The sequence below is a fragment of the Rana temporaria genome, chromosome 5 (genome assembly GCF_905171775.1).
Source record: "Rana temporaria chromosome 5, aRanTem1.1, whole genome shotgun sequence".
NCBI classification, from domain to species: Eukaryota; Metazoa; Chordata; class Amphibia; order Anura; family Ranidae; genus Rana; species Rana temporaria.
The window spans coordinates 210278407-210295593 of NC_053493.1; the positions used below are offsets into that span (position 1 = coordinate 210278407).

General features: G+C 43.9%; 1 protein-coding gene across 4 annotated transcripts in view; it reads right to left on the minus strand.

Annotated features, from left to right (window-relative positions):
- Window positions 1-17187, minus strand: part of NSUN2 (NOP2/Sun RNA methyltransferase 2) — a 67080-nt gene that overhangs the window by 7270 nt on the left and 42623 nt on the right. For all 4 annotated transcript variants that reach the window (XM_040353523.1, XM_040353522.1, XM_040353525.1 and 1 more), the window contains 5 exons: window positions 14397-14575; window positions 13158-13250; window positions 11492-11627; window positions 7601-7681; window positions 7235-7373 (listed from right to left, as the gene is read on the minus strand). In XM_040353523.1, the coding sequence (XP_040209457.1) occupies window positions 7235-7373; window positions 7601-7681; window positions 11492-11627; window positions 13158-13250; window positions 14397-14575 (628 nt within the window). The remainder of the gene's footprint in view (window positions 1-7234; window positions 7374-7600; window positions 7682-11491; window positions 11628-13157; window positions 13251-14396; window positions 14576-17187) is intronic.

Genomic DNA, 17187 nt, shown 5'->3' on the forward strand with positions numbered 1-17187 from the left:
CAATGGAAGCTTTGAATTCATTCACAGATATAGCATCGTTCAGCTTCACTCAATCTTCTTCCTGGAGTGGGATGGGAAGTCCCCGTTATAGTGCTGTATACTGCGGCTGAGGCTCCATACAGTTACTACAGCGCACCCAGCAAGAGCACCTGTTTGTGCCTCAACCAGTTCATTCGGGCCAGTTTAGCCCAAACAAACTAAGAGGCCATGAAATGGAGTTGGGCTTTAAGCTCGATTTCTGCATAAGATTAAAAATCAGACTAAACAGCTCCTTGAAGAATCACCTTCGACTCTGTACAGATTCAGACTCAGCCGTTATGCAGCCAGAAGGCTCAATCGCGGGGGGGCCCGTGATGTCCGGTAATTGAGCCTTGTGATGTCCCCAGCTCTTCCTTGTGTGAGCTGGCACCATCTGGTGGTGGCCGTTGGTATTACAAGTTAAGCATTACAAGTTAAACAGCCATTCTAATGTCATTTTTCACTGCCATCTTCTTCCCTCTAATTAGAACCCCCAAACATTATATATATTTATCCTAACACCCTAGAGAATAAAATGGCGATCGTTACAATACTTTGTCACCCCGTATTTGCGCAGCGGTCTTACAAGCGCACTTTTTTGGGGGAAAAAATTACACTTTTTTAAATTAAAAATGAAAACAGTAAAGTTATCCCCATTTTTTTTTATATTATGAAAGATAATGTTACGCCGAGTAAATTCATACCCAACATGTCACGCTTCAAAATTGTGTCCGCTCGTGGAATGCCGACAAACTTTTACCCTTTAAAATCTTCATAGGCGACGTTTAAAAAAAATCTACAGGTTGCATGTTTTGAGTTACAGAGGAGGTCTAGGGCTAGAATTATTGCTCTCCGTTTACATATGCGGGCGCTGCTCACATATGTGTTCGCTTCTGCGCGCAAGCTCGTCGGGACAAGGTGCGTTTTCTGGCTCCTAACTTTTTTAGCTGGCTCCTAGATTCCAAGCAAATTTGTCAAACCCTGTTATGGAGAATCATATATGGCACCTTACAGGAAAGGGCTGCCAATTCTAATACCCTTCTGGCAGAAGATATGGCTACCAAGAATACCAATTTCCTGGTCAGTAGGACTAAAGCAATCTGGGACAAAGGGCTGTCTTTGTAGTGCCGACAGCACCAGATTCAGGTCCCAGGGGCACAAGGGGGCCCTAATAGGTGGATTAATACAAATCACCCCCTGCAAATAAGATTTGACCAGGGAATGAGTAGCTAATGGCCTTTGAAAAAAGATCGATAAGGCCGAGACCTGCCCCTTGATGGTGCTCAAGGCTAAATTCATGTCTACACCTAACTGTAGAAAGTCAAGAACCCTTCCTATAACATATTTACAAGGATGCCATCTCTGCTTTCCACACCCTATGATATACAAGCCTGGATGCTGGCTTCATTGCATTAATCAGGGTGGACACCACAGAGTTTGAAAGCCCCCTCTTCTTTAAGATGTGGGATTTAATAGCCAGACCATTGAACTTAGCATTCGTAAGGAAGGGTGGAATATCGGCCCTTGTAAGAGCAAGTCTGGACAAAGCGGAAGGGTCCTGCCGACATCCTTACAATTTCTGTGTACCAGGATCTTCGGGGCCACAAGAATCACTGGCTTCCCCTCTACCCTGATCCTGCAAAGGACCAGGGGGTAACAGCTGCAACGGGGGAAATGCATAAATTGGTGAGAATTGATCCTACAGGAACACCACCAGCGCATCCATTCAGCATGCCAGCGGATCCCTCGTTCGGGACACAAAATTGTTCACCTTTGTGTTGAATCTGGATGCCATGAGGTCTGCATCTGGCGATTCCCACCTCTGGCATATGGCAAGGAAGATGTCTGGGTGAAAAGACCATTCCCCTGGAAAAAGCGGTTAACGACTGAGGAAGTCTGCCTGCCAATTCTCTATCCCCGGTTAAAGATTGCAGATATGCATGGGACATGACTTTCTGCCCAAATCAGGATCTGATCCACCTCCTTTTGGGCTGCACGACTTCTGGTGCAGCCCTGGTGATTTATATAAGCCACAGCCGTGGCATTGTCAGACTGTATCCCGACAGGGGAACCCTGTAATTCAGCTGTCCATGCCCTCAGGGATAATCGTGCCGCTCGAATCTCCAGTAGATTGATGGGCAGAGATTTTGCAGGAGCCGACCACCTTCCTTGGAGAGACAATTTCCCCAGGACTGCCCCCCAGCCCACAAGGCTGGCATCTGTTACTACTGTCCAAGAGATTGAAATGAAAGACTTCCTTTTTGCAAATTTTGGGTTACTGTATTTTCCGGCGTATAAGACCTTTTTGGATGCAAAAAAATGCATCCAAAGTCGGGGGTCGTCTTATATGCCGGTGACAGTCTCCGTGCTGCTGCGGGTGTCCATGATTTGAAAGCTGGGCCTTCTTCTCAGACTGTCCTGTGATAGGCGGAACACAAATCTTCCCAGCAGCGCCTCTGTTCTGTGTTCCGCCTATCACGAATGCCTTCTCATCCTCAGACGAGAGGACATTTGTGATAGGCGGAACACAGAACAGAGGCGCTGCTGGCAAGATATGTGTTCCGCCTATCACAGGACAGTCTGAGAAGAAGGCGCGGCTTTCAAATCATGGACGCTCGCAACAGATGGAGACCGTCACCGGCCTGGAAGCCAGAAGCTGCAAAACCTAAGTGATGGCACAGTGGGGGGGGGGGAAGTGGGCTTACCTGTAAGTGAAAGAGGTAGTACAGAGTATGCTACCACTTTAAATTGGCCAACAGAGGAGCCAAGACATTTGTGAAAACTCAAGGCGCAGTGGCCAACTCGAATGGTAAGGCCAAAAATTGATAATGGCGCTACCCCACAACGAAGCGCAGGAGTTTCTAATGGCTGGGAAAAATATGTGCAGATATGCGTCCGATATCGATGGACGCTAAAAATATCTCCCCTTGAAGGGTGGCGGCTACTGAACGAATTGACTCCATCCGAAAGGATCGGATGTTTAGATATTGATTTAGACCCAATATCGGCCCGACGTCTCCGTTCGGCTTTGGGACTATGAAGAGGTTTGAATAAAACCCCAAACCTTGCTCCTGTACTGGTACCTCCACGATCACCCCCTGAGACAAGAGACGATATAAGGCCAGAAGGAGAGATTCTTTTTTCCGGATCCTTGAAGTTAAAAAATAAGGGGGAGGAAACTCTCGTAACTCCAGCCTGTAACCCAGAGACACCATGGAGAGGACCCAACTGTCCAGGATCCTCTCCTGACAAATCTCTGCGAAAAACTAAAGTCTTTCCCTCCACCCAAGAGAGTGGGGGGCCCCCCTTCATAAAGCCGACTAAGGGGTTGGCTTAACAGGCTTACGGCTCCAGGGTTTTTGTAACCCCGGGCCTGCCCTTGTGCCTTTCCCCCTGTACCTGGCCGTCCGGGAGGCCGTCGAAACTGCTTAGAGGCTGAGGTTCCCGGGACTGGAGAGGTTGGTCGCTTAAAAGAGGGACCTCAAAATCTTTGACGGGTAAAAGAGTACTTTTCCCACTAGAGATTTTCTGGATATACTTATCTAGGTCCTCCCCAAATAGTCTCTCCCAATGAAACGGAAAACCAGCCAGGAGCTTTTTACAAGGCGTCTCGGCCAACCAGTTCTTTAACTATAAGAGCCTACACATGTACCAGAAGGAGCGCAAGTCGGGAGGCCTGATGGATTGAATCCTTGATGGCATCAACCGCAAAGCATACAGCTCTAGGCAAATCGGCTAAATCCCGGGCTTGGTGAGCAGGGATCTCCTTCAGAACCTGTTTCGTTTGATCTTTTAAAGCTTGGCAGATACCTAAAGCTGCCACTGCAGGCTGAACTACCACGCCCACCGTAGCAAAAGAAGTCTTTAGCAATGTTTCCAATCTCTTACCTGTAGGGTCCTTAAACATCTGTACATTGTCCACGGGACAAGTCAGTTTTGTTCACACAGGAGATTGCCTGCAGTAGATGCTGCCATACTCCACTTTTTGTTAAACTTTTCCTCCATAGGATATCGAATTGAAAACTATTTAGGAGGCACACAAAGCTTATCTGGATGCTCCCAATCCTGATAAATAAGCCCTTCTAATAGAGGATGGACAGGAAAGGAGCAGCTAGTTTGTGGGGCGGTCAAAAGAACCCAAAGACACTGCGCTAGCTGCTGGCTCTGATAGGCGCAATTTAAATGCTGAACGGACCATATCCGCTAGGGACTGAACCAGGGCCGAAACAACTAATCGATTAATCGACAACTAATCGATTATTAAATTAATCGATTACAATTTTCATAATCGATTAATCGGCCAGTAACATAATGGGGTTAAAAAAACTAAAATTAGCTTTTTATAGTACAAAAAAGCAAATCGCTACTGTAGATATTACTTTCACTGTCCCACAGTAAAAGAATGAACCCCTTACAGTAGCGATTATTTGCTCTTTGTACTTTTTTTTTTTACCCCATTATGTTACTAAACATCTCAGGCCTGTTTTTTTTGGTGCTTTTTGCAGAAACGCACTACAGTTCATTTACATGTTTTCCTATGGGACACGTTCACATCCATGATTTTTTTTTCCAGCTGCTGCATATTTGGAAAGGGCAAGGACTTAACGCAAAATGGTGCCATTTTTTTTTTTTTTGGTTCAATATCCTCCAATGGAGAAGCTGCAGACAAGCATGTAATGTGTTTTTGCGGCAATTTGTGTTTTGTAATCTGCCCAACACCAAACTGGCCCCAAAAAAACGTAAAAATTTCAATTTTTTTTTTTTTTAAGGCCATTATCACAATAATACAATACAATAAACAATAATCGGCCAACTAATTGATTATGGAAAGATTTGTTAGTTGCGCAGCCCTAGACTGAACTAACAATTTTTCAGTCTGAGAGGCCGAAAAAGGCTCCTCCAAAGTAGACTCCTCTGAGTCAAAAACATCAGAGTGTTCTTCTGCCTGGTCTCCCGATGGCAATTCAATCTCCTCCGGGGAGAATTGTTCTGCTGTCAGAGACTCCGTCGTAGGAGAGGGGGACCTAGCACGCTTTCTCTCTGGTAGGGAAGAAGCGATCAATGCTGCCAACCTCTGTTACAACCCTCCTAGGGCTGAGGCAAATACCTCTTCTGTTACATAGATAGGTGGGCTAGGGGCAATCGCAGCACCCAACAACCCTGATGCTCACCCCGGGCGATTATTTCTGATTTATCAGGGGAGGATGGGACCGCAGAAGCATGGCAAAGATCCTCAGAGCCCGATGGGGAGCCATTTGGCTTTTTAGATCCAGTCCCTTTGGAAGGCATAACCTCAAGTACAAAGCCGAGGTACTCCTAGCCGGATTGCATCCACTGCTGAACTTCTAGACCAGCGAAAATGCTGCCATTACCAGCTCAGCCTAACGCCGAGCTAATGTGCCTGGGAATGCCTGTATATACCACCTTTTTATAGCTTCCTAGCTTTGAATAGCTTGTAAAGCTTGTATGGCTTGTATAGCCAATATGGCTTGTAATGGCTTTATACTGCTTAGCTCTCCAGCGCTCCTGTGTCCCACCATCAGCTGTCTGCTCAAAGACTGAGCTTTATATAGCAGAGGCTGCCCTGCGCAGGTAAGACAGGGGAACGAGGAGCATCGGCACGCTGGACCCCGCCCCCTTCCTTTGTCTACTACAGACTTATTTTTGGCATTGCGCGCACGTAAACATCGCAAACCACAGCCATCAACGGATGTTCATTTCTTGCTGGTACCGCAGCCATCCCACCTGTACATAGGCATAGTGGTTTCAAACAGGAAAAAATACATAGCAGGCAAGACACATTAGCTCAAACGGAAGACTCCCTGTTGAACCAAGTTCCGCAGGGACTTGCGCTTATCTTCCATGTCGCAGGGTTCTGTTGAAAAACAGATGGCCTAATCTTCACCCATCACGGCAGGCAATGTCTTAAGACCTTCAGGGACTGGGGTCCATGGGCAGGATCACCACTCCCCTGGACCAGTATAGCATCCTGCCAGAAAAACTTTTGGTATTTGGTCTGACCAAATCACTGTAACCCAGGATCCAGCCCTTTTAAGAGGCATTACAGGCAAAACCTCGCTCTTTATAACCGAGGCCCGGGTACCGTCCACTTTGGGTATTAAGCACTTTGGATGGATCCAAATTTAGCTTGCTTAGGCCACAAAGGAACTATAAGCAAAGCTTTCTTCAACCGTGACCAACACCTAAGACACTGGCCAAAAAACTGAGGTACTCCACGTCTGGGAGGGGTTATATAGGGGAGGGGACTTCCTGTCTTGGGTGTGCCAGTGTCCATCACCTGAAGGTAGATTCTATAACCCACATAGTAATTACTATGCTGCTCTGTGTCCTTTGATGTACGATAAAGATTTTTTTTTTGTGAAACACGATCAATCGCTAGATTTGAAACAGCTGCAACATCACATTATTAGTCGTTTAAAAATTCTGGCACAAGGGTTTGTTCGTGTCACAAATGTCACATCTACCCCAATGCAGGTGATCAGACACTTTAGCTGGCTACTGTGCGCTTCACCTATAGCAGCGCCCTTTCCCTTAAGGCAAGCAGGCCTACCGGTACTTGGTTGCCCCCAGGACTTAAAACACATTGCCATAGAGTCTGGCTACTATGCCAGGGCAGATACAAACTGAACAAAGCAAACAGGAACTTGCAGTTTAACAGATAGCGTGTTTCAGAAAAAGGCAGGCTGAGTTCAGGAGATAATCCAGTTAAATCTGGGTCATACACAGGGAATCCAACAGCAAGCAAGGCAGACCAACAGAAGGCTTGGTCTGGGACAATGCAGGCAAGTCTGTCTATCACAAGCAAGGGAAAGAGCAGGGACATGCAATTCGCAGACCTCCAGCTGTTGAAAAACTACAAGTCCCATCATGTCTCTGGGTGTCATGCTTGTGGCTGTCAGAGTCTTGCTATGCGTCATAAGACTTGTAGTTCTGCAACCGCTGGAGGTCCGCTAATTGAATAACCCTGGGATAGAGTGTTCAGTTTGCTTATATCAAGTGACTGAGCAGATCAATCACCTAACAGGTAAACACAGACAGGGAGAATGCAAGAGCCAACACCCGGCTGCTGAAAGAGGGAGCAGGAGCACTTAAGTGATCATGACCAATGTCCAATCACCCGACAGGTTAACCAATATATTTTAGACCACAGCATTAGATATAACAAATATTATGAAAGCATTGTAAATGTACTTACCTATATCTTTAGTTTGTTTTTGGATTTGACTACTAAATTTACTTAGGAAGGGATTTTCCTGGGTAAGAAGTACCTTAATGTCTTCTACACATACAGTCACAATTCTCAAACTGATGAATGGATACAGTGTATAGATGCCCTGCAGATATAGAAAGAGGGATCCATTTATACACAACACAAAAAAGGTGAACTATTAATTACACAGTACTGTGGCCTACTCTGATTATTTTCCCGTTAACTCTACAGCCTACATTAACGCTCAATTAAACAAAACCGTTAGGTTTGGCATACTAATAACACATTTGTGACTATGAACAAGAAAAAAAAAACCAAAAAAAAAAAAAAACCACACAAACATAAAATTACCTCTTGAGCTAGTCTGTAAGCACAGCCATATTGTTCTCCATCATTATTCCGGCATAGAACTTTTACACCAGTATTTATTACCTGCAAGAATGAATGCAATAACATTGCTTATTACAATACTGCTTTATGGAGAAGTCAACTTTTAAAGCTTAAATGTTAATCTTCAGCAGGCTGTGTTAAAATTAGTTTTCTCCCTTTTGGATTTGTTTTCTAACATAATGGTAGCTCATAGGCCCTTGACATTTAAATACTAACTACTACTAGATATGCAAACAAGTTGCAGTTATTTCATCTTCTCTTTACCCTTCAATTAAAACATATCATCTGCATTTTGTAAAGTAATCTCAATGGTCCTGATGAAATGCAAGACGTTCAGTTCAGAATTTGCTTATAAAAATCTAAATGCGAATAGTAGTCACTGTTCTCAGAAATGATGCTGCATATTAGGGTTGTCCCGATACCACTTTTTTAGGACCGAGTACAAGTACCGATACTTTTTTTCATGTACTCGCAGATACCGAACACCGATACTTTTTTTAAAAATGTGACCCCAAATGCAGCCATGTCCCCCCACATATATCCAGCCATGTCCCCCCACATATATCCAGCCATGCCCCCCCCCACATATATCCAGCCATGCCCCCCCCCACATATATCCAGCCGTCCCCAAATGCAGCCATGTCCCCCCACATATATCCAGCCATGCCCCCCCCCACATATATCCAGCCATGCCCCCCCCCCACATATATCCAGCCATGCCCCCCCCCACATATATCCAGCCATGCCCCCCCCCACATATATCCAGCCATGCCCCCCCCCCACATATATCCAGCCATGTCCCCCCCCACATATATGCAGCCATGCCCCCCTCCCACATATATGCAGCCATGCCCCCCTCCATATATGCAGCCATGCCCCCCCACATATATGCAGCCATGCCCCCCCACATATATGCAGCCATGCCCCCCCACATATATGCAGCCATGCCCCCCCACATATTGCAGCCATGCCCCCCCACATATTGCAGCCATGTCCCCCCACATATTGCAGCCATGTCCCCCATACCTAGTAGATGATGATGCCGCCGCCGCCGCCGCATTAATCAGCGTGCGGGGAACATTACAGGCAACTTTCGTTTGAATAGCTGTCCATTGCCCGCCGCGCCGTGTATAGACACTCCCCCTTGCTCGGGATTGGACGGATCTGTCCAATCCGGAGCAAGGGGGAGTGTCTATACACGGTGCGGCGGGGAATACAGCTATTCAAACTAAAGCTGCCTGTAATGTTCCCCGCACGCTGATTAACGCGGCAGCTTTGCGGTATGCAGCGGCGGGGGCAAGTATTCTATTCAGGCATCGGGGGCATTTGCGGGAGTACAAGTACTCCCGCAAATACTCGGTATCGGTCCCGATACTGGTATCGGGACAACCCTACTGCATATTAAAGCATACCTAAACCCAACTGCCCAACTACCAGTCCTTAGATAACCAATGCAGCCACTACATCTTTTTTCAGGCTTTTTTTTCCTTTATTTTTACCTGGTGATCCTGTAAACACTTCCTAGATACACCGATTTTTTTTGATTTTTTATCATGCTGCCATTTTCAACCAGGCTGAACTTCAAAACTTCAAATGAGCTTTTGCTCATTTTCATTACATAGTGGATGAATGAGAACTAGTAGTTCACAAAAATACGTGTTTTTTTTAAATACTTTTTAAACTCAAAAAAGGAGCGTCAAGGACACTGCATTTTTGGCAATATCAACAGGGATTTTTGTCCTGGCCTGCATATTAAAAGTGAATACTGTCGCCTCAACCACATTTTAGGACTGGTAAATTGCCATGCATTTAATTTGTTTTTGGGTTTAGATGAGGATTTAAAGCTTAAATTGGTTGTAAAGGCAGAATGTTTATCTTAATGTATTCTGTGCATTCAGATAAAAACCTGCTGTGTGCAGAAGCCCCCCTAATACTTACACAAGCCCCATATAGATCCAGCAATGTTGCAGGAGTGTCTCGGCTGCTCCGGGCTCCCCTCAGCTGAGACAGCAGCGTGGCACCATTGGCTCCTTCTGCTGTCAGTCAGTCAATAAGGAGAGAAAAAGGGCATGGCCATGGCTCCGTGTCTGAATGGACACTGGGAGCTGTGGCTCGGGTGCCCCCATAGCAAGCTGCTTGTTGTGGGGGCACTCAACAGGAGGGAGGGGCCAGGAGCGCCGATGGGAAGCCTGAGGATGGAGGGACCAGAAGCGCCAAGGAGGGACCCGAGAAGAGGAGGCTGTGGGCTGCTCCGTGCAAAACCACTGCGAAAAGCAGGTAAGTAGAACAAATAAATCTTTAGTATCACTTTAACTACCTCCTGCCCTCCGTATAGTAAAATTATGGTGGGCGGGATCCCCTCTCATTCTGGGGCAACGCCATATGATATCATATGCTTCAAAATCACTGTTTCTATGCCCCCCCCCCCCCCCCTTCTCTGACCCCCTTCATTGTAATAAAATTCTACAGATTTCTCGGAATCCTTAAATGTTAGCCAATCCTTCCATATATCCATAAACTTATATAACATATCTTCAGATGTGTGAAATACGTTTTCCAGTTCTAATACCCGACTAACCTTCTGAATCCATTCTTTAAAAAGTATATAACAGTTGGAATTTTTTGTGTATACCAATGTTTTGGGAAAAGCCTCTTAGCTAAAAATTAGCAGATAGGGTATATTAGAGTTCTTATATTGTACCAAGATCCACTCTGTGCTGTGGAATAGATATCTCCAAAGGTCCCTGGTTCAATATATCACAGGCACAAATTTACCCATCTGGGCAATTTTTCCCCCTCAAAACTGCTGTATCGTCAGGCAGAACCACCATATGAGAAAAAAATCCTCCGAGAGCCACACCCCTTCCAACATAAGAGTGCCCTCTCTGACTGCATTTTGGACACATATCAAAGTCTCTTTAATCACACTTAAAAAAGATGCAGAATTCATAATTCACCCAATGACTGCAAGCTGATAAGGCTCTAAAGCAGCAAAGGAACTATAAACCATAACATTTCCATCATCATGATTCATACTTGGTATGGGGTTGGTCTCCTGGCCAAACATGTCTAAGTTACTGTGGTTAAACAACTATTTTTGAATCATCCATCCAAAGCACATTGGTAAAAAAAAAAGCCTGTTCTTTGCCTATATGGATTAAGACAAACTAGTCTAGCGTTAAAGTTTTTTCCACAGCAAAGGCTTTTTAATGGCGCACCTCCCATTAAGGTTGCATTAGTGCAATCTCTGATTGATCATTTTGGAATCAGCTGGTAACTCATGTTGCAGTTGTCAAACAAAACGATGGAGCATGGAGTTAATTTCCTGGGCTGACCAGTCCCAGGCAAAACTTTTGAAATCCCTTGCTAGACTTTTGGCATCTCCAACCTGCTTCCTGAGGGCCTCAGAGAGCTCTTTTGATCTTCGCATGTTAACACATATAGCCATAGCAAAAAACACCAAACCTTTGAAATCTGAGGTTTCAACTGCATACAACCAATTCTAATTTCATGGTTTTGAAATGTTGGTAAATGTAGGGGTGTACTTTATTATTTATCTCTCATTTATTTAATTTCTATCACCTTGATCTGGAAGTATTGTTCAAATGAATATCTATACTTTTTGTTTGTTAAAAATATGCTGAAAATATTTTCCAAGGGATTTACTTTTCCACTTAACTAATAGAAGATAGGCAGACTTAAAAGTACAGTTTCAACATTACAATAATACAGATTACATACCATATACACAGAGATAACATCATTACATTTGTTGCATATAACACAAATATGGCATGATGATCGAAGATGCAAAGCAATCGGCTCATGCAAATGTTTATAAAACAAAATTACCTTCATCTTCTCACTATTATTAAGTAGTACATTCCTCAGCTCCTTTGAAACTATATACAATTGTTTCTTCTTCCCCTCCTGAGTGCGCGTTAAGAGATTTGTCTTCGGGAATGATGAACTTAATCCATAAAATTTCCTGCAAAAATTGCTGTAATTAGGGTTCTACAAATAATAATCATCAGCTTCAAGGAGGTAGACATCTACCTTAACTAGTTCCAGATGTCATAATTAAGGATGAGCTCCAGCGTGTTCGCATGGTACACATGCAGAGTCTGCCAGGATGTCTGCATGGCGCTGCGCTAATCACAGCCAGGGAGACATTTCCCGGTCTCTGCAGCCGAGCATCGGGACAATGTCTCTCTGCCTGTTATTAGCGCAGCGCCATGCAGACTTCCTGGCAGACTCTGCACGTGTACCATGCGAACACGCTGGAGCTCATTCTTAGTCATATTTTATTGAACAAGTTTTATGTCAGGAGTATTTTAGATGAACCAATTCAGGTCCGCCCCATAGCAGTTTTACTGCTGCAGGGTGGCACCTGTGCACCGGATCATGTATATAAACAAGTGATCTGGCTCTTCCGGGTAGGGCATGCGCATGATCACACACAGCAGGAGCCCAGCGGTGGGTACCTTAGACTATGTCTGCTGTCACCTGCCGATAATTGAAGAGAGAAACAGAACGGTGGTCTGCCTATGTAAAAAAGGCAGATTGCAGTTCAGTCAGTAGGAAAGGCATGGATCCCATGTTCCTGCCAAGCAGGGACAGGGATTCATGCCTTCCCCTAGTAAAAGCACCTCCCACAGTTTAGAAAAACACAGGCTAGGCACACATTTAACCCTTTGATTGCCCCTGTTAACCCCTTCCCAGCCAGTGTCCGTACAGTGACTGTGCATATTTTTTTTAACACTGATCACCATTAGTGTCACTGGTCCTCAAAAAGTGTCAAAAAAAGTGTCCAATTTGTTGGCTGCAATATCACAGTCCTGCTACAAGTCGCTGATGGGGGGTCATTACTAGTAAAAAATAAAATAGATAAAAATAACCCAGTTTGCAGACACTAACTTTTGCACAAACCAATCAATAGAAGCTTATTGGGATATTTTTTTTTTACCAAAAACATGTAGAAGAATACATAGCCGAAATGTATGAGGAAATTTTTTTTTTGTTTTGTTTTAATAAATATGTTTTATAGCAGAAAATAAAAATAGCTTTTTTTTTTCAAAATTTTAGCTTTTTTGGTTTATAGCGCAAAATATAAAAAAGCATATGTGATCAAATACCACCAAAAAAAAGCTATTTGTGGGGGGGGGGGGGGGGGGGCATAAATGTAAGTAATGTACAGTATCGTAAAAACACGTAATTGTCAATTAAAGTAACGCAGTGATGTATCGCAAAAAATGGCCTGTCATGAACGGGGGTAAATCTTCTGGAAATTTCTCACCTTAAAGTAAAAAAAGGTTAAATCTGCTGTCAGTTTGTTTTTGCCATCCATGTCTAAACATGAGTGATTTCCCCTTACTTCCTAATCTGTACACTCAATGAAAAGTGAGGGGATATCTTTCCAATAGGAGAGAAAGGCTCTTTTGATACAACCCCACACATCTTGAAAATGTAGGCCCTTTTTGGGTGCATGAAACTGCATGCGGCAAAACAAAATACTTACACTATTGGGGGAAATATTGGATCGTCGTCAGAGAGAAACACAAATGGGTCTTCTTTAAATCCAAACAACTTCATTTTCTTAGAGGGTGGCGGACTAATTAAACAGGTAAAAAAAATAAACAAACGCTTGTAAGTATCAGTGCAGTTAAACAAAAGTAAAATAATATTTATCAAATTTCTGAAAGCATGGCCTTAAAATAAAACTCATCTAAGACTTTGTGTAGCAACATAAAACACCACACAAAATATCTTGGGCCCATTCACACTTGAACTCGGTGTCCAGTAAGGCATGTGTTTATGTATGCTGAGGCACACTGCTTTGGGTAATCGATTGTCCAGTGTACCTTAAAAGGACACTGTTGCGTAGCAGCTTACACGCCTTGCAAAAGTGTGTATGGAAGCCACTTACAATGATTGGCAAGGCAGCACACCAATGCTTACATAATGTGTAATTACTGGTGGCGACAATGAAGTGCATAACGAGACATTAACAAAACATTCACAAAACAATGCAAAGCAGTGGGCTTAATGCTCATGCCTGGCAAGTCACTGTTGAAACATACAGTGAGACCTTGTCAACAAAGATTACCCTTGGGACACTGCGGAACAGGAGGGGTTAACAATGGTCTGTGACTAAATCGCTGGTTTCACCATTTAAAAATGTATCCAAAAACAAAATATAGTCCAACTTATTACCAGTTTCAGATGTTGCAGCTTCATTACTTTTAGGCTTTTATAACTTCATATTCACCTGATAATCCTGACAATGACACGGATCCTGTCAGGGTGAACACTCATTTTCATAACAAGCGTTAAGCCTTACTAAAGCTGGGGAGCACTAAACACTATAGAAAATGGTTGAAAACAAGACCAAATGTATACAAGAATCTGTTAAAGCGGTTGTAAACCGCATAAAGTTTTTTTTTTTTTTTTTTAAACCTGCAAGGCAAAAGGCATAATAGGCTATGTGATTGTCTGGAGCGGCGATGACGCCACTCACGCGCGGGAGATTTAAAATCGTCAGGGTCCGGCGGATGCCGGTCCTTTCGCCGTGGATTCCCCCCTGCGCATGCGCCGCCCACATTGCGAGGGGAATATCTCCTAAACCGTACAGGTTTAGGAGATATTCTTTATACCTACAGGTAAGCCTTGTTATAGGCTTACCTGTAGGTAAAAGTGGGTTTACAACCACTTTAAACAAATTCACACAAAGCAATCCAGTGTTTATAGTCCTCTTTACCCGCACACGTTGTCCTTATTCGTAGAATCAGTCTTAGGATTGCTGCAAGATTTGATGCTTCCGTCCTCATTCACTGCATTATCTGTTGCCACAGCTGGTTTATCAGTTTCTGTCACATCCTCAACAGCATCATTAACAACTGGAACACTGGCTGCAACAGTGGGGGGCCTCCGAAGCAGCTGCAAGAAAACGGGTCATGTTTTAGGTAATTTTTCAGATAACAGTATGGGAAAAAGGCTTTAGACAGGAGAATATTTGCCAAACACACAAACTCACGCTACGGAAAATAAACCAATATTCTTTTACACATCTAGCTCAGGTTTAATACGAAAGCATACCAATACAAATTACTGAGACATACAGTATCTGTCAAAAGTGCATACACACCCCTTATATTTTTGTCATTTTATTACAGTAAAACCTTGGTTTGCGAGCATAATTTGTTCCAGAAACATGCTTGTAATCCAAAGCACCTGTATATCAAAGCATTTTTTTTTACAGGGTATAAAGAGAGAAGAAAGGCACCTCTAACGCCCCGTACACACGATCCGAAAATCGTACAAAAAATGCCGCTTTCGAAACGATCGTACGATAATCGGATCATTAGTACAGCGCTTCCGAGAGCCGATCAGGACAGTTCATCCGATTTTATTTATCAGACATGCACGGAAATCTTTTTCGTACAATGCCAGATCGTCCGATTTTCGTATAATCAGTACAGCTGTCGTTCGAAAATGCATTAAAACACATGACATCACTTCCGATTTTTTATTCTGCCGTACGAGAATTTGTGACTTTAGTAAACTCAGATTCGACATGAGATTAGCATACAAAATAAAACGGACGATCATTCGTCCGATAATCGGATCGTGTGTACGGGGCATAAGTCTAGCAATAAGTTGCGAAATGTTGTACCTTCATTAATTGCAACCATATTGCTACATTTAGAGGCTCCTCTTTTTTATACTCAGTTGTGACATGACGCTACTCTTATATCAAGACATCGCTTGTACATCAAGGCAAAATTTATTAAAACATTTTGCTTGTCTTTCAAAACGCTCCCAAACCAAGTTACTCTCAAACCAAGGTTATACTGTATATCTTTTCATGTGGCAATACTGAAGAAATTACACTTTGCTACAATGAAAAGTAGTGAGTGTACAGCCTATATAACAGTATAAATGAACTGTCTCCTCAACACAACTCACACATCCATTAATATCTAAACCGCTGGCAACAAAAGTGAGTACACCACATGCCCCCCCCCCCCCCCACAAGGGAAAATGTCCCAATTGGGCCAAAAGTGTCAATATTTTGTGTGGCTACCATTATTTTCCAGCACTGCCTTAACCCCTTTGGGCATGGAGTTTACTAGAGCTTCACAAGTTGCCACTGGAGTCCTCTTTTACTCCTCCATGATGAAATCACGGAGATGGTGGATGTTGGAGACCTTGAGTTCCTCCACCTTCCCATTTGAGGATGCCCCACAGATGCTCAATAGGGTTTAGGTCTGTAGACATGCTTGGCCAGTCCATCGCCTTTACCCTCAGCTTGTTTAGCAAAGGAGGTTGGAGGTGTGTTTGAGGTAATTATGTTGGAATACTGCCCTGTGGCCCAGTCTCCGAAGGGAAGGGACCATGCTTTGCTTCAGTATATCATAGTACATGTTGGCATTCATGGTTCCCTCGAACTGTAGCTCCCCAGTGCCGGCCGCACTCATGCAGCTCCAGACCATGACACTCCTACCACTATGCTTGGCTGTAGGCAAGACACACTTGTCTTTGTACTCTCACCTGGTTGCCACCACATACGCTTGACACCATCTCAACCAAATAAGTTAATCTTGGTCTGATCAGACCACAGGACATGGTTCCAATAATCCATGTCCTTAGTCTGTCTTCAAATTGTTTGCAGGCTTTCTTGTGCATCATCTTTAGAAGAGGCTTCCTTCTGGGACAACAGCAATGCAGACCATTTTGATGCAGTGTGCGGCGTATGGTTTGAGCACTGACAGGCTGAGCCTCCAACCCTGCAACAATACTGGCAGCACGCATACGTCTATTTCACAAAGACACCTCTGTATATGACACGAGCACATGAAATCAACTTCTTTGGTCGACCATAGCAAGGCCTGTTCTGAGTGAAACCTGTCCTGTTAAACCACTGTACAGTCTTGGTCACTGTGCTGCAGCTCAGTTTCAGGGTCTTGGCAACCTCAGAGTTCTTTGCCATGAGGTGCCATGTCGATCTTCCAGTGACCAGTAAGAGATCAATAACACCAAATTAAACACACGTGCTCCCCATTCATACCCGAGACCTTGTAATACTAATGAGTTACATGACACTCTGGAGGGAAAAGGGCTAAATGGACCCTATTTGGACATTTTCACTTAGGGGTGTACTCACTTTTGTTGCTAGCAGTTTACACGTTAATGGCTGTGTGTCGAGTTATATTAAGGGAACAGAAAATTTACATCGTTATACAAGCTGTACACTCACTACTTTACATTGTAGCAAAGTTAAATTTCTTCAGTGTTGTCACATAAGATATAATAAAATATTAACACACCTCCAAGACGACCACTACCTTGCTAAAGAAGCTGAGGATAAAGGTGATGGACTGGTCAAGCATGTCTCCAGACATAAACCCTCTTGAGCATCTGTGAGGCATCCTCAAAACGGAAGGTGGAGAAGCGCAATACAAGTAGTGGCACACCACACAAAGCAGGAGAGAGCTCTGTGTCAATATCGGAAGAAAAGAGGGAAGAAGACAACAGAGAAGACCGGGCAA